Genomic DNA, 18897 nt, shown 5'->3' with positions numbered 1-18897 from the left:
ATACGTCGTCATAACGATAAACAAAATAAAACATGTAGAGTGGACCTAGGGAGTTTTACATTGAACCGGAAATTGCGTCACCGAGAATTTCATACCGTGTGTGACCGTCGAGCGCTTCTCTCATACCTCCTATTTTTCGAGCGGAAATTGTCCCCATCTCGCCTTCAGACGTTGAATTCTGCGTTGTTTAACCATTTACAAAGATGTCGAAATGTAAGTAGCAAATTTACCTCGAAATGTATTAACCGTTCGTTATACTTTGATAGACATTTGGTCAATGACTTGCGTACTTCCAGGATTGTATTACTACTAAAGTTCAAGTGAGGAGATCATGGCGCGGCGACGAGTCTCGACCTTGTCAGCCAAGGCTAGAGTTACAGTAGTCGCCACGTATAATTATAAGGATGTTACAGAGATATGTATACGTATATGGTAGACACATAAACAGTATTTTTCATGACGAACTTATACGTGACTTACGTCTATTACCGGTGTCACAAAATACAGTAATCAATATGGTAGAGTTTCATTCATGATGTTTGTCCAGCGTGGAGGGTCTATGTCAAGTAAATAGGAAATACTAACCACAAAAATCTTAATTAATGACTTCTCCATTTGTTCATGTACGTGAACTGAACCCATCTGGTTTAGTTCTCGAAGTATCACCCACTATGAGTGATCCGTCCACGGTTTATTGAAGAATCACTGCATGACTCCTCCATGGATAAACCATTGATGTATCTCCTAATACATCCATTCCATGGATAAACCTAACGAATTGATTTCCAATATTATTATTTATATAATGATAGACTTGTCAATAGATTCACTGTCAAATCTGTTAAAAGTTGCAGTGCTAGTTTCATTCAGTCGTGCAATATTATGTGATGTACTTTGCCAGTGGTGGCATACTTTTTCTGTACTGATTAGTTGTAAATCACCAATGGCAATACACAAAGACCTGATGATTCAACATATTGAAAGCAAGGGGGCAGAGTTTATGATATTGAATATAATTAGTCATGAGTTTTGTTGAAATCAGTTTGAAAATGTATAGGTCATCACATGAGCCATCATACACTGGTACATGTATCCATAAACTGTCCCATTCACTGTCTATGGTTTGTCATACTACACATGCCATCAAAATAATAAAAAATTGATGCCCGTGTATGTGAAATTCCCAATATACTTACTCTCAGGTCTTTTTTTCATAGTGGGTTTTTTGATATAGTCTTTTGAGAACAAGAGAAATATTATGAACATATAACAAATGGTAAATTTCCACGATGCGACATCTATCATTTGTTTGTGGGGAGAACACCACTCCTCGTGTTCTCCTCAAAACAAAGTATACATGTACAGCTGAAATGTGCTCGGTAAATTATTTACACTCTGAGTTTGGAACTAGTATGCAATATGATTTCCAGAGCAAGGAAGAATGTTGTCTGTACCACTCCTAAAGACTAAAGATGAAACATGACTGATAGCGGCAAGATCTAATATATCAACTTTTTCAATAAGATACTTGGCCACTGATTGTATAACAGCTTATGAATCTGAACCCATGAACATAATTTATGTAACAGAACTGTGTGTGAGCGTTGCAGTGTAATGGTTAGGCGTGATTGATTTCGGGTAGTACAGCGAGAACAACACAAGAAATGAGGGGTAACTTCATGTGTGTCATCTTTATGCTACAATACTCAATCATTCCATAGAACCTACATTTTGTGTAGGTCTGTGATCAGTTTGGCCCCCACTTCTTGTCTAAAACAGCCTAGCCTGCAAACAGCACTCCTAGTGGCCAAACCATGAAATCTTTTGTCTTTCTGATAACTGGTATATGGCATATTGAACTAGTAAATGACCCTAGGAAACTGAAGGGAGTCCCCTTCCATTGCGTATGATCAGACTCACTCACAAGCAATTAATTAGTATGCTTTTGTTGTAATATTGTTACCATATAATGGTTCTATGTAACTTTTAGTGTTTGCAAAAAACTGAATGGTATCATGATTTTATCTTAGCTAAAAAGAAGAGCCATAAGGGACAGCACCGTCACTTCACCAGCCCAGAAGAAATTGCTGCTCAGATGAAAGAAGAATCTACAAAATTTAGGGTAAGAAGTGGCAAAAACAAAAACTTTGCTAAACTTAAGTTTCTTTAGAGGTTTAACTATAAGTCTGGAAGCTGAAATGTAAATTGTAAACATGTAGTTAAATGTAACCATCTCCGACCATTCCTAGTCTATCATTTGTTGTTATTTATTAGTTGTTGTTTACCAGTGTTGTCAGAAAGCTTTAGAGAAGATCTAGTTTTTTCAATTCTGTCATAAACTTTTTCCTCATTCATTCATTCATTCAGCCAAGTAACATGTAAGTGACCTAAGCCTGAGGGGCCTTGTCACTACAATTTGAAAGACAAGTAACCTAGTTTATGAATATTTTCTGGCAGACTGAAGTACGAGTTTGGGGAATAATATAAGTATTGTGCCCTTTACAGTGTTAGTACAGAAAAGTAATTACATTATAATAATACCGTCAATGTGCTTAAAATACACCACTGCAGTCAGGGTTTGATTACGTTTGCCATGCTGTTGCTTGTTATGAAGGAGTTGTTCAGTTTGATTCAAAACAAACAGCGCAGGTTTTCCCCAACGCATGTTTTCCCGGCACACTCTGGTTTCCGCCTGCAATAACACTTAATCAATGGGAGTCAGCCCTCACCAGATTTCTTGGGAGACCTTAAAGTACTGTCCAGTATTTAATATCATAGACTTAGTCACTATTGTAATATTGATAATGTTTCTAACTTTTTGACAGGATCCAGCAAAGGAAGGTAGTGATGATTCAGATTCAGACTCTGAAGATGAATTGGTAAGTATCATTTACTATAATCTAGTTACTATACTATACATTTGCTCGTTTTTTTTTTCTACAATCGATTTCTGTCTCCATGTATAGTCAAATAGACAAATTCTACTGAAAATCTAGCTAAATCTCCTGCTGAGGTAAGAGTGAACGGCACATGTCAGTAGTAATCCATCACACACTGACAGATAGCTGTAATTGGTTACTTAACTTCACTCAGATTACTACAAAGTCAACCTCCATTTCGAGAGTAAGTGACGTGAGGATGCGATATCGTCATCACGTTTATATCATTGCTCCAATAGCATAAACTAACTGTTGTTGGTGGTAAGAACGGAATTCTGTGCTAGAGAAATCCATTTGACTGCATGGCCCATGGAGACGATCAAGAGGATTGTAGCGTGTATAGGACCAGACTAAATTTACTAGTTAGCATAAGAGAACTGATTACCATGTACAACATAACATCTTTGGCAGTGTAGTCAAGTGTAGTGTAGTCAAATCCTATTTATTCAGGTAGTGAAACAGCATAGTGAACAGTCAGAACTAGGAATAAAATTGATATCAAAACTATCAAAAAAGAATAGTTATTAAAGGGGCACAAGCTGATTCCATACATTTTGGGATATATTTTTTTGCTGCATATTTAAAAGGTACTCGCAGTATTCAACTAACCGAAGCATACTTCACCATCGCTTGCAATTAACTGTTCCGGTTCCTTGTTGGTACTGCCTCTTAGACTGAAAGATCAGCTGGTGTGGGTGCTCTTCTCATTCCTTTCCACAAACAACTGAAGGGGAGGAACTGTCTGATTGCAGTTTTGCAACAAAATGTTGTTACATCCAATCATATGACTCCTTTACAGTTTGTTGACGTCCTGGAATTAACTGATGTCCACCTCACACTGGACATAATGTGTGTGTGATCAAAATCAAATAAGACGGCAGATAGCTCCCAGACATATATGAATGTTTTGTATTTGGCAACTTCAATACGAGATTATGTAACTATGTCAGCAACATATTTCATTTACCTAATTATATCAGATATCCACCGGCAACAGTAGGCGGGATTCTTTTTCTTTGATTTCCACCACACTATCCTACAGTGTGTCTACAGTCTTAAGGGGAAGGCTGATAAGGACACTCACTGCGATATATTGTTGTATTTACACAAATTTCTCACTAAATATTGTTTCTATTACTTTGTAGGGTCATCAATCAAATAAGGGAGTTGAAGGCTTAATAGAAATTGAAAATCCTAATAGAGTTAGTCAAAAAATGAAAAAAGCATCTGAAGTTAATACAGAGCAAACAGAAAAACCACAGTTGTCAAGGAGAGAAAGGTATGGAATGATGTTTCAAAGTATGCCAACCACATAATACAGATTTCATCTATTTGGTGCTTTCACTCAATTCAGTAAGGTGTTATTTTGTGTCATGATTTCATGACTGTCAGTATTTTGGTTGTTGTTGCATGCTATGATATTACATTATTACATATGTACCAGAGATTATTTGCACCGGTGTGTACCTATACCAGTGGTATTGGCACTGCAGTGCAATACCAAAATCATTATTATGTACCTCTATACAAATGAGGACGCGGTCGTTCGTTCTACACGAAAGTGTGTGATTGAATAGTGTCATTACGGAAATTTGTTTTTCGGATAAACATGTGTAATAAAAACAGAACCCCATGACGCTTGAGTGCCACTGTGGGTATACTCAGGGGTATACAGTGTTTGCAGTGTTTTCTGCTGCACTTTCTCTCGCTACGTTTGTGACAGTACTGCTGAAGAGAACACTGCAAGCATTCATGTAAATAACCCAAGAGTGCCACATTTGCACTTGTGCATCATGTGGTTCTATCATTTTATTATATGAAGTGGTAGCGGGGGTTGGGCTTAGTTTTTCCCATATATAATACATTATGTGAAACTAGTGTAAACATGATTATTTGGACATGAAAAAATTAGCAGAATCACAATTTAGGCGCATTTTAATTTGACGGACAGTGCAAGGGGAAAGTAGGCACTACTTGATAATAACTTATTGGTCGGCAGCCATATGTGGCGCAACTGTCAGTAACATTTCACAACAGCTGAATATAGAACTATGACAACTCATGAAATATGTTAGCAGGATGTATTTCCACAGAACTATTGTTTTTGCATGTATTCAGCTAAATTAAATCCAGTGCTAAAAACATAGGATCCTTTAGTATGTTCAAATCACAGGAAAATGTCAGATGAAATCAGATACTGTGGTTTTACAAAAAACATATGTATTCCAGTAGAAATGTGGATGGGGCAGGGAGAACATTATTTTCAATTTTCTTATACTACTGTGACTTCTATATTCATTCTTCATGATGAAATATGTGCAATATTATAATGAATGATAATTACAACAAGAAGTGAAATGTGTGAATTGAACATCCTGTCTGACCAGGAAGTGAAATCTAATACGCCATATCCCTGTAACTAAAGTTCCACCCATTTCTCAAGTAACCACCACAAGAGGGCGAAACAGATTTGGCACAGTGAGGGGCTGAACCTTTGTCATGGCCATTGGTTGTATGGCTATGGATGAAGCAGTGAATGAAATGTGTGCGAAAGAACTGGTATGGGTTCTTAAAAGAGTATTACAAGAAGTAGTTAGGCATGTTTTGATTACTTGTAGTCACTAATAAAATAACATTGTAGGAATAACATAGAGAATGAGTGGTGACTTTGTGTCCACCATCTTTATGCTTAATACTATACTCTACTATTCTGGTCCTCATTTCTTGTCTCCAAATAGCTTGTGAACAGCGCCCCTAGTGGCCAAACCTTGATATCTGTTACCCTTCCTATAACCAATATGGCGTATTGTTGGGCTATTGCTGATTGAGCCTCCTCAGCTTCTTAACGAAATGTCTTGTTTTCATCCTCTAAACAGAGAAGAAATTGAAAGACAGCAGGCTAAATTACGATATGAAAAATTACATGCTGAAGGTAAAACAGATGAAGCCAGGGCAGATTTAGCAAGATTAGCAATTATACGGAAAGAGAGAGCTGAAGCGGCTAAGAGAAAAGAAGAAATGAAAGGTATATTGTATGGTTATTGTTGGACTGACAAATTGAATGTTGTTTGTGTTGAAACATTCTGTTTCTCAATCTTCATGTTTTTGATTTGAATCAGTATGAATTTATATGATGAGATAGCCCATGATGTAGCACAAGGTAGTCTAGTCTAGTCTAGTCTAGTCTAGTGGCACAAGCTTAAAGTTTATACATGTATATAAGTCATTTTACTCAACTGAAAAAACATACATAAAATCATGATATACTTTTTTAGTATAATGTTAATGTCAATGTATACTTTCAATGGGCATTAAAAACCACCTTATGTCATATTAGCACAGTTAATGTGCATAGACCTTTCCTTGACCATTAAGTGTACAACATCCCCTTATATGTTTTCCTTCATACAGCCAAAAGATATTTGTGAGTTTGATTTAGTAACCGCTGTGTATATAGGACTCGTAATGACAAGGATTATGTCACTCGGCTGAACGAAGAACACTATTTGGATATAGTGTCTAAATGTTCTAATTTATCTTGACAGCTGCTGCAGCCAGCAAGACAAAGAAGAAATAACACAAACTTGATTAGAACTAAGAAGACAATGACCGTGCCAAGGAACCCCCACTCAGTATACACAATATATAGTAGTACATGTACTTGCTGTACAGATTGCAGAGATTCACCCTACCACAGTATCATGTGAGACGATAGCAAGGGAACAGCTCTTATAGTCATTCTCATTTCTGATAATTGTTAATATCTGGACATGTTGTTTCAGTCAGATTTGTATGGTTAGGAATAGGAAGAAGTTAGGATACAACATGGCATAACTGTTATACAGTATCATGTTGTCATGGCAACAGTCAATATAACAGAGTTAACACATGATATATCATGGAAGTTTCACTTTCAACCATCAATTTAGAAGGGCTCTGATATAATTATATTATACAGCATTGTATCTATATATCGAGTCTGACTTTTCTTGTCTTACAAGCCTACATTTTAATGTTCGTATTTGTATATTATTAAAAGAAACCAATTTGGAATGTAAAACATTTTTCCATCACTAAGTTTCAAAAACTGCTGTGACAAGTCACAAAACAACAAAATGATAACAGCTCACTTTTGTTCACTGTAGTTATTTGGACTTTGAATCATGGTGGCAATTAATCAATGTATAACCATGCATGCATAATTAATATGCAATATGTAAGTCTTACTTACCCTAATTACCATGCAACATGTATAATATTACATTAGATTAGTATGCAAATGTTATGTAAAACTTTGCATATTAAATTAATATGCAAATAGTATGTAAAACTTTGCATTTAATTACAATGCAAATATTATGTAAAACTTTGCATATTTAATTACAATGCAAATATTATGTAAAACTTTGCATATTTAATTAGTATGCAAATAATATGTACAACTTTGCATATTTAATTACAGTGCAAATATTTTGTAATACATTGCGTCCTGAATTACCATACAAATATGTAAAACATCATGCATTAAGTAGAAAGCAAATATCATGTAAAAGTAAAACACTGCATATTAAATCATGAGTATGCAAATAGGATGTAAACTGTGGGCCTGTTAGACCAAGTTGTGATGACTTCCAACCACAAAACATCAGATATTAGGTGTAACTCCATGAAAAAAATGCTTTACTGAACAGGGCTAAGGGTACAAAGATTATTGCAGGAACTTGGTCTAGCCATAACATGTATTTAGAATTACGACTTCTTATTTAAGAAAAATCCTCTTCAATGAAATAAACAAATAAAAACAAGCATAAGCATTAGCATTACACATTGTGTGTGTGTGTGTGTGATTATTGAATGTTGACATACTTGGTGTGAGAGAGATAGCAATGGAGTTTGATTATTGAATGTTGAAGTACTTGGTGTGAGAGAGATAGCAATGGAGTGTGATTATTGAATGTTGACGTACTTGGTGTGAGAGAGATAGCAATGGAGTGTGATTATTGAATGTTGAAGTACTTGGTGTGAGAGAGATAGCAATGGAGTGTGATTATTGAATGTTGAAGTACTTGGTGTGAGAGAGAGCAAAGATTAGACTGTCGACAGTCGTTAGTGCCTTTTTTGCTACGTTTCATCTAAATCAAAGTCGTTGCCTAGCTCCGTAGCACTGAATACTAATGCATACTTATAGGAACTGTGAGTGCCGAAGTCACGAACCCGCAGTCGCTGTTCAATCAGTACATGTTTATAGTATTGCTCCGGATGAGAGCAAGGCGACGACTTTAGTTTTAGATAAAACATAGCAAAAAGGCACGACCGACTGTGGACAGTCTAAGCAATGATGTGTGTTTGTTGAATGTTGAAGTACTTGGAGTGAGAGCAAAGATGTGTTTGTTAAATTCACCATGGAGCATATCCTCACACCTGTGTGAACATCACAATACACACATACTTCACTCTAAAAACACAACCGTCCTATAAAAGTCACATTTGTAGATGTCTGCATTGCTAGATTGATCCTGTTTTCTGCATCAAATCATTTAGTGAACACCATATCTACATTTACTGATTGTACCATGCATTAACCAAGTTGAACAAAAAATAGGAAATATATACTCTGGTCGTTCTACATCACGACGATACACGTTTAGTCATGACAACGTGTGTCTATGTCACTGGTTCTGCTGTGTTCAAAATATGAGTCAAAACGTTCAAAATTACCATTACTTTCCCCGATTTTTCTTTGACATTACTGGCTCTGGTATAATTATATTATTCTCCAATATTTTTCTTCATTCAGCCGGAAAATACTTGTGACCCAAGGGTTGTTGTTACTTGTCTAACGACTCATAGTGACAAAGGCCCCTTAGGTCACTCATATTTTCCTTGGCTGAATGAAGAAAAATATTGGGGTATAATATCTAAATATATTTCAAACTCTAAGTATTATAAAGTTTTTGTTGTAATATGTACTGTTACTACATTCAGAATATACAGTAACAAAATGTCTTTGATAGTAGTCACTGGTATGTGAATTGTTTTCCTCACTGGAGTCGTGTTTCAAAGTCTTCCTCGAATTAGAGTTATGAAATGATCATCATATTGCTCTGCAAATATTTGAAGAACTCTGAACCATTCATAAACATGTTGTACAACAAATATTGTACCATGCATGAGCCAGGTTCAACAAAAAAATATGGAATATATACTCTGGTTGTTCTATGTCACCTCAATGCGTCTCTACATTATTGGTTCTGCTGTGTTTGAAATATTAAAATGCTCAAAATTGCCATTACTTTCCCTGATTTTTAAAAAATATTAGTGGTGATAGTATAATTATAGTATTCCCCAATACTTTTAAAATACGTGTGACCTAAGGGTTGTTACTACGAGTCGCTATCTCACTCGTATTTTCCCTGGCTGAAGACGAGTATTGAGAAGACAAATATTGGGGAATAATATCTAATTGTACATAGTAGTCACAAAATATTAATATTTAGATAGGAATGAATTAGTTTATGTTTCCAAGATAAATAGTCTCCGTGTGCACTGAGTCATAAAATACTTATATTTAGATGTTTCCAAGACCACAGTTTCTATGCACACTGTCATCTGATTTGGGGTTACAGATAATATGCTAGACTGAAATTAGTACATGTACAGAGAATGTGCTATTATGATCCTCTTTCATCTATCTCATCAGTTATATGGTAAGATGTCCATCTCTATCTTTCATGTCAGTTGGATGAAATCATGCTGTAGTGTTCATCTATTATTTGGGTCAGCTGGAATGTGTTCCTTTCCGTCTACATGTTCAGATGAAATACACAATGCTTCAAATCTACTATCTTATTGTGTCATGGAGGTTGCCTCTCTCTTGTTGCATATTTTGAAAGATGTTTCTCTTCATCTATTCTTTTAGGTCAGAAGGAATAGGTCCCTTTAAATGTTTGGATGAAAGGGAAGATGTCTCTACTATCTATGAAATCATAATAAATGGAGCCCGCAGCACTTCATCTATCATTTGGGTCAGAAGGAGTTTGTTTCCTTCGCATCTGCCATGTTGGATGTAAGGGAAAATGTATCTCTCCATCTATTATTTGGGTCAGGAGCGTGTCTCCATCTTTCCATCTATCATGTTGGTTGGAAGGGAGGAATTTTAGAGAAGATATGTGAATCTGAAATAAATGAAAAAACACGATATTGAACAATATTTACTATGAATAATCAAACACCATGACTCGCACCAGAAGACATGTAAGGACAACGGAGCAATCATATTTCCATGCAAAATTTACAGAATCAAATTAGTTTCAGAGATTTTTAAATTACAATTTTGTGTATACCAGGATACTTGTTGTGACATAAACATGCAGATTCAAATCAAAATATGTTTGATATAACCGAATTAAGAATCAATATCACAGATTTTCCATCTTATGATGATTTTTAATATATCATATGGCAGTCACAAACCAAATTATTAAACAGTAATTGATATTATATCCCTATTAGTAAGTACTTTCAATTTTGTCACAGGAAATGTCACCATTTAACCATACCCCCCCCCCCCACCCCGATGGTGGAGGGTCTATGATATAACCATCATGATTCAACTACTTGTATATAATATAAACAATGAATACACTCTTACCAACAATGGATTGTCTGACTGAGCACTCATCAGATGACTGTTTAATTTGGCAGTGTGTGATCCAGTCTGGTGGCGTCCAATCAGCCCACTGCAATAACATGAGAAGTATTAAAATCATCATATTTTAATACACAAAATCAACTTTCTCACTGCAAACTATTGAAATCAAAATATAAAGAATCTACCTCTCAAACAGTGATAATGACATTCAGTTATGAATTATTACTTGAATCAGACTATCAGCCTCAACAACACCTTCCAGGGGTATATCATAGACCCTCCACCCACCTATATCTGAAGAGTGCAAGCTTCAAGTTCTATATAATTTGGTACATACATTTGATCATGATACCAGGGTGCACATGCCTAATAAAGCTTATTGCTGCAACTGTTAGTTTTAATAAATCATAATTGATGATTTTCAGTGGTTTTTAGTTATGAAAGGACAGGTTTCACTTCGTGTGTATGAATTTTTCGAAATTCGTTTTTTTCCATTGATGTTCAAGTTGGGATATGTCTGAGATTTGTATTTGCTAAACTACATCACCTGAAATTGTATTACAAGAGAGTGTCAATTGAGGATGAAGGTCTTTTAAACGCCCGCAAATGAACAATTTATCTTTCCACTGATCTGGTTCTATCTAGACGGAAAAACAAAAATTGTATCTACCTCTTCATTGGAAGTAGCCTGTATAGCAACAATTGGCACAACTACAGTGATGTCAGGAGCATACGGCACATCAACATCCACTGACAAATGATAGGCACACTGAAAAAGATGTGACACAAATCATGTGATGTACTACACATACCAAGAAGAGATGGGTAACATGTATTACGTCGTGTGAAGTGTTGACAGTCTAGCGAGAACAGTGACAGCATGATCATTACAATCACAGTACATTTGTTAAATAAAAATACTACTACCGGTACTACTACTAATAATAATGATAACTTTATTCATCTAAGTGGTTTTGGAAATTTGTTAAATGGGCACCACTAGTGTTGAAAATGCAGGAGGAAACCAGAGTACCCAGACAAAACTTGTGTTGTATGACCGGCAGTCAATTAACATCTTCTTGCAAACAGGCCTGCATGGTTGATATTTAATCAAACCCAATCGGAACCGAGTGGGTTCAAACTTAGACTGCAGTGGTAGGAGGCATACGAGCTAATCACTCAGTCGTGAACAACCCACAACCCATACTTGCTGGCCTATGACATAGTTTCTAGAAGTCAGTTAGGACTATTGCTCTCTCCTCGTATTATGAGACTAGGTCTAAGAGAACAATAGACCTACACCTAGCTGGTATCCTAAAAGACTACATTGTGAGCTTAGTACTTGCAAGTAAAGTCTATAAAACGTCAAACAACTAAAAAGTATGAATCTCATCAACCTAGAGGTAGGTATATTCTAACTTCTTATACTTTACATTCTTGGCTGTACAAGTGCCCGTGATGGCTGTAGTCCATTCATCTCAGTTTCAAAGTACCAATGTTATAGTGAGTCAAATTATAAAACATCACACATATACTCACAGCAAAGGCTCATTATATGTGATGACAATTAGCATAGAATTGCTTAACCAATCCACCCTGCCCAATGTCTGATGTCACATATGTTTTATGATTTGACATTCTCCACATCACACGTCACCACCACCTAAATTTTTCATTTCAGTTTATAGAAGGAATTCTATTTCAAAGAAAATAAAGTCAGCGTACTTACCCTGACTAGAGAACCTAGGGTAGAAGGCAACAATGGCACAACCATATTTTGAGTGGTCAAGTTTTCAACAAGTGGAATATCTACATCTCTTTTGAAATAAAAAGATAAAAGTTTCCATTTAAACATCTTAAATACCACAGTGTCATTATTTCACTTTTCACATCCCATCCTAATGTTACACTCTACCAGGTTGTCTGCATAGTCGGTAGCAACAGGCACTCATAGAGTGTAAACCTCAATGGTACATGCTTACAATCAGTCCAATCATTTTTCACAACCTGCATTTGACTTCATCAAATATTCATTTACCTCATTAAAAATTAATACTTATGAATATCAATTACCGACCAGCACTCCTTTGGGCCTGGTGAGGACACTTAGTAAAAATTGGTATTAACTTAAGATATTTATACTTTTACATTAATCAGCTGAAAATTTAAACTTTAGAATAGATTGAAAACCACAGCAAAATTAAAAGTGGAGCAGCTGCAAAATATCACATTCAGGAAAAAATGTCATCATTATCACATGTCAATCAGTACACATCCAGTGTACTACTATATACAAAGTTGTGAGGTAACACAGTATACCTTTCACAGACATTGCTGGCCTCAGACTTAGGGTGTCCTTGTAAAAGATTTGCCCACACGACCACTGATTTATCAGGAAAGACAGAATCTGCTGGTTTTCCATGGTATTCAGCTACATCATTTTCATCACCATGGTTACCTGCCTGCCACCAGCCTAGAAGTCGTACTGTTCTTCTCAGCTGTCAAAAATGTAAGGGATAAAAATAAAATGATACATTTACCATGGAATGAAGATATGCAGTGAACTTGTATGTAGTAATGGTATTGTTGAAATGACTGGAAAATAATCGTCTTTAAATCTTTACAATGTACATGCTAAGCAGATTTACTTTTTAAAAAAATATTATGACTCCAAATGTTTAGTTCATATCACTTTTGCCTGTTCAAGGTAACACTTACAAGAAATATAATTCTGACATTCATAAGGACAAATTTTACGATATTGTTGCTATCGAAGTCAAACTTGAACTCCTTAATAGGTGACTCTTTTAAAACATCAATTCTCATCTTGTATTGACAAGATGATAAACTGTTACATAGCATCACATATTTTGGACTTGGACAAATTAAGTGAGTTTTTTTGGTCAATTGTGCAACTTGGTTTGTGCTAGGTGTGGAGAGAAATAGATATCAAAAGAAAGAAAACCCAAGTTATTTTGATAACAGGCAGAAACAAGATACAATATGTGACATTTCATTCTCACTGACGAACGTTATCCACATGGTGTAATCCAATGAATGCACAGAAAAGTTATTTGACATTTTACCCATGATGCAACTTGTCAATGATTTGACCTCCTAGCACAGAGTAAAATACTTTTCTGATAGCATGACTTTCTTATATCTTGTATTACCATAGTTGTTCTTGCATCAGATTATTCAATAAAATATTTAATATTTACTTACATTGACACGTACTGCGTTGATATCTTCTGAAGACTCATTCTTTATAGTGATATGCACATGGGCAAGTTCTCCTGCTTTGTAAATAGCTTTGTTAGTCCTTTGAAGTTGAGATAAAAAAAATCATAATTTTGATAAAATGAGTATTTTCAGACATTTTTTTAAATCGTTAAGCTTGCACAGATATGATTATATCATTCTGTAATATTTTTCTTCATTCATCTGGAATATAATCGTGACTTTAAGGGTTTTGTCACTACATGTTCTCAACTCATAGTGACAAGGCCCCTTATCTCATGCAATTTTATTCATGACTGAATAAACATTGGAGAATAATATCTAGCATCATATTTGACACACAACTTATACATACCTTACTGTTACGTGAACTTCACCACTGGTATAACAAAAGCATTTTTTCACAATGCCTATTTGTTTCATTGGTTTTGGTGTAATTTCATTAAGTTTGTTATTATATGGTTTAATAACAACTGCTTGGGAGAATTTGATATATTCATTGTCTCCGATTATAGTAGCTTTCAGTTTGTACTTGACATTGCCTTTCCAAAATTTCTCCCCTTGAGCTTCATGATAAAAAGTTCCTATCGTGGAGAATGAGTGAAAAAAACAAACATTAATTTGAGGTTGAGAGTATCTAGTTGACAGCTTTCCTACACCATCAACTGTGTATATTTACACTTTGTAGGGTAAGAGTGCTGGAGGCAGACTACAAATCAAACTTGCACAGTTTTGAGAAAAAAAAATTGAAAGAGTATAAAATTCAACAATATTTATTTTTCAAAATTTTAATACTTTGCACTTCAAAGTTTTCTTACTAACATAATAGATATGGCAAATGCAGACAATCTGTATAACTATTTACGCTTCCTGTAACTGATTCAATGTCAAAATATCTTGAATCTTTAATTCCAGAACAAATTATGCATAAGATTTTCTGTTTCAAAATCATGTTTTTTGAAAACATAAACACAAACTGAATTACATTTATGAAACTGGATACAACTGTATTTGAGTAATTTCCTGCAAAAGAAAATGTAACCTGACACAGGATACTGTTTAGCTATCTACTCATAATTTCAACAACAAAAAATTTGCACATCATCACAAAGTCTAAAAACATGGAATGCTTTAACCCACAAAAATGTATTTCCTGATGTAAATGGATGTCAGAATTTTTTTCAATATTTCAAACATTTTGTTTTCCTTCCTGGCTTAGTTAAAAGTACAGTTACAATTTAACTGTGAAGAACAGCTGTCTGGCAGAGCTATAGAAAAAGTTGGTCCAGAACAAAAGAATGATCCTAGTGGTGCCACTGATAAGAGCTACATTAATGTGAACAACTAGAATTGAAACCCTGGCCTTTAAAGGGCAATATTTCAATCCCAGGTCATCGCATCTCTATTATATCTTCTTCTTTTTTTTGATCAACTTTTTTGATAGCTCTGCCAAACAACTGTGTTTCACATCTGATCTGAAGTGGGCCATACTAAACATAGCTGAGAGTTGTCATAGCCTAAAAATAAATTTTGCATCATACTGCCTTGATATAACTATGTACAATTGGTACTAAAATATCACATTACTTCAGTGGCAACCATACCTGGTAAATCTGGTGGGAGTTGGTACTGGAAGGGAAATACATAATGACCCTGTGGTAGTGTTTCTGAAATGAAGATCATAAAATCAGTTCTAGCAACTTTTAATGTGATATGTGCCTTGGAAAAATGATAAAACAAGGACGTGTATGGTTAAAATCATGCAAGAAGAAACTGAGGTGAAGGTTCGTGACCATGTAAAGTTTTGAAGCAGAAGTCAAAATTATCTTAAAACATGGAGAGAGAGAGAGAGAGATCTTTTCAATGCCTATGCTACCAATTTTAGGATCCAAAATTGCTGCCAAATACAGTTCTCTTTTGGCTATCATGGAGCTAAGATTTGGAATAAGTTACCACACTCATTTAAGATCTATCAATAGTAAAAACAAATTTAAGAATGCTCTTAGAAGGTATGTTGTTAATGCACTATAGACAGTCGGCGATTCATCTCATTCGAGATCATCACCAAATGATGAGAAAATGAAAGATTGTTGATTTCCTTAAAAATAAGAGACTGGTGAACATTTTTATTATTTCAAAAGGACAAGGAACAACCTTTCTGATGGCAAAGTTTTGATTAAATTCAATAACTTTGATTTTCATGTAAATTCTCTGCCACAGTGACTTGCCTCTTGAACAAAGAACTTACAAATGACTCACTGTACACTTCCTCTGCATAATGCATTCTAACATTTTACATGGAAAACAGAAGTGAAACATACTGTGTTTTTACTCTATTTTCAGTGAACCCACACATCTCAGTCTATAAAGTTCACTCCTCACACATGTGCATTAAATCCTAATTATACTATTATGGTACAAGACACCATGGCATGCAAACACTGGGCTTTACTTTACTTTACAAGATTGTCATATGATTCTTGGTATACCTTTTTCTTCCCATAATTTGAGAGTTGAGTTGAAATAAACCTTCTTTCCCTTCAAAACATTCAGAGGTCTCTCATATCCAGTTGCCACATCGGTCACTTCTTGGTCTTCACCTGTATATGCTGTAAAGTTACTCCTCCTGGTTCTGAAGAACTCAGCTACACACATAGGGTGTGAAATGAGACAAAAAACAGCAACTTAAAGGAGCCAAAGTATAAACATGATCTTTATAGTACCTACAATCAATTCAACAATAAATCTTCAGTAGTAGCTGTATTTTTATTTCATGCTAGATGTCAAAATAGAACAAGACATTTGACATGCACCTATAGTAATGTACATGTAGCAAGTGGAGCAGAAGTTCTGTCTACCAAGGGATCAAATGATTGCTATTTCTATGATAAGCATAGCTGGTGAAATTGTAATTCTTTGTATGTCTACACTGAGCATTTTTTCAAAAATTTTTAAGGTGCTCAGTAACCTTCTTCTGAGGGTCCATTGCTCTCATTAGTTAAGAGAATTACAATTTGTTTATCATTGTAAAAGATGAAATTTGCCTATTTGTCCTCAAAAATATCCAAACAGTGAATTTATCCTTGATTTCTAGAAAATTATCACTAATTCTTTATAAGATTCAATAGTGAAGCAGATTTCTTTTTTTTTTATTTATTATTATTTTATTATTTAGCAGTTTGACATCAGCATCTATGATATCATAACATTTCAGATTACTGATTCGGAAGTTCTCTTCTAAAATTGTAATTTTATATGAGATTCAAGTCTTTGTAGAAGACATAGACCCCCTTCCCCCTTCCCCCACCCCACCCCATCAAATACTTTACTTCTATGTCCATGACTGAATGGCAGCTTGATTTTTTTAAATTGTGTATGTGATTATTTCTCTTATTCTATATTACCTTTTAGAGATGATTTGTAATAGTTCTCCCTTCAGGTGATCATGTTTTTCACCCTTGTACTAGACAGTGTTCTCTTGACCTTTGGAAAAAAATCTCTGACTAATATTTATATATGTGAAATTTTCAAACACTGATTCTGGATAACAAAGACCTTTGTGACTGGATCATACTTAATGAATTCAGAAGTGTTTGAAACTATGGACTAATAGAATACTTACAGCTTTCATAACCTTTAAATTTCAACAATATGATGTGGGCACCTGTTGAACCACTTATCCTCAAATACACAGCACTGAAAAAGATGTACACCCGTTGTCATTTCAAAGGATATATGACACTACATGAGACATTCGGACATTATGTTTTCATTTCAAATGAATGGATGAATGGATGGATGGATGGGTGGATGGATGGATGGGTGGATGGATGGATGGATGGATGGATGGATGGATGGGTGGATGGATGGATGGATGGATGGGTGGATGGATGGATGGATGGATGGGTGGGTGGGTGGGTAGATGGATGGATGGATGGATGGGTGGGTGGGTGGATGGATGGATGGATGGATGGGTGGATGGATGGATGGATGGATGAGTGGATGAGTGGATGGATGGATGGATGAATAGATGGATGGATGGATGGATGGACGGACAGACAGATGGTGGGATGAATGAATGAATGAATGAATGAATGAATGAATGAATGAATGAATGAATGAATGAATGAATGAATGGATGGAATGCCTATAAGATCGTCTGAAGTCCATATCTCATCATCTGGTTGACACTAGATGCAGTACTCCCGGGCAGTACTGTAACGGTTTCGCGACGTCGCTCTCGGTCCTACACTCGAACTTCGTTTTTCTTTGCAAACCCCGTAAGAAAATAAACAATAAAACGAACACTGTTGAGTCACACAAAATAAAATATATTAAAAAATATAAAAAGTATTGTAAATAAAAACAGAGCTAGGGTGACACCACCCAGACTGCATATATTTACCTTAGCTGCAATAATTGTAGCGTCTTGCTGCGGTTTTGAGGGGTTTTTCGTCTGTTTTGGTGACTTTTTAAGTTTAAGTGCGGGTTAAACACTAAAACTTAAAAAGTCACCAAAACAGACGAAAAAACCCTCAAAACCACAACAAGACGCTACAATTATTGCAACTAATATTTACCGGTAAACTTACTTGTAACTTTAAATTTAATTATACTTGTAGCATCTGTACGAATGTTTAAAATACTGACTTACCCATATATGGTTTCTCCTCCGACATAATCGCCCTTCTCAGTTCTTATATTAATTTGGTTCATTTCCTGACGAATATGTTATGTGGAATAGATTAGCGATCATCATCATCCATATGCTATCATCTCGGATCTTGGAGTCTGATGTCAAAGCACATGTTGGCACACAAATCAAAGTGATTTAAACCCACATGTACTACGTGATCGAGAGTCACAGTTCTATTACGTCTGTGACGTTCTGTCAAGAATATGTCCGGGGTTGTGGACTTGGTTTACAGGTTTACAACACGGGCTAATTTATGCACCTCGTCTGCACTTCCGCGTTCCTGTATATCTGCTGCATATGGTACTGGCTGTCAAGCTTCAATACACTAGTTCTCGCGTGCCTAGGGAGTTCACTAAATTACCCACAATACT

The 18897-nt window shown here is 35.5% G+C and overlaps 2 protein-coding genes across 2 annotated transcripts; one reads left to right on the top strand and one right to left on the bottom strand.

Moving 5' to 3' along the window:
* The first annotated feature begins 80 nt into the window (after window positions 1-80).
* LOC144435581 (28 kDa heat- and acid-stable phosphoprotein-like) lies at window positions 81-7770 on the top strand. Its single transcript, XM_078124167.1, has 6 exons — window positions 81-213; window positions 2031-2122; window positions 2826-2879; window positions 4085-4218; window positions 5816-5964; window positions 6485-7770. Exons 1-6 carry the CDS (start codon window positions 204-206, stop codon window positions 6514-6516), a joined length of 471 nt encoding a protein of 156 aa, XP_077980293.1. The 5' UTR covers window positions 81-203; the 3' UTR covers window positions 6517-7770.
* A 481-nt stretch (window positions 7771-8251) lies between these two features.
* Window positions 8252-18778, bottom strand: LOC144435115 (arrestin domain-containing protein A-like). The gene is made up of 11 exons (XM_078123675.1): window positions 18485-18778; window positions 17453-17526; window positions 16320-16475; window positions 15435-15497; window positions 14186-14414; window positions 13816-13912; window positions 12910-13088; window positions 12320-12407; window positions 11261-11359; window positions 10591-10678; window positions 8252-10114 (listed from the first exon to the last, which is right to left on the bottom strand). Exons 1-11 carry the CDS (start codon window positions 18544-18546, stop codon window positions 10071-10073), a joined length of 1179 nt encoding a protein of 392 aa, XP_077979801.1. The 5' UTR covers window positions 18547-18778; the 3' UTR covers window positions 8252-10070.
* Window positions 18779-18897: the final 119 nt, after the last annotated feature.

This window comes from Glandiceps talaboti, chromosome 5 (genome assembly GCF_964340395.1).
Source record: "Glandiceps talaboti chromosome 5, keGlaTala1.1, whole genome shotgun sequence".
NCBI lineage: Eukaryota > Metazoa > Hemichordata > Enteropneusta > Spengelidae > Glandiceps > Glandiceps talaboti.
Note: the sequence above shows the minus strand (reverse complement) of the source record. Positions and strands in the feature narration are given on the sequence as shown.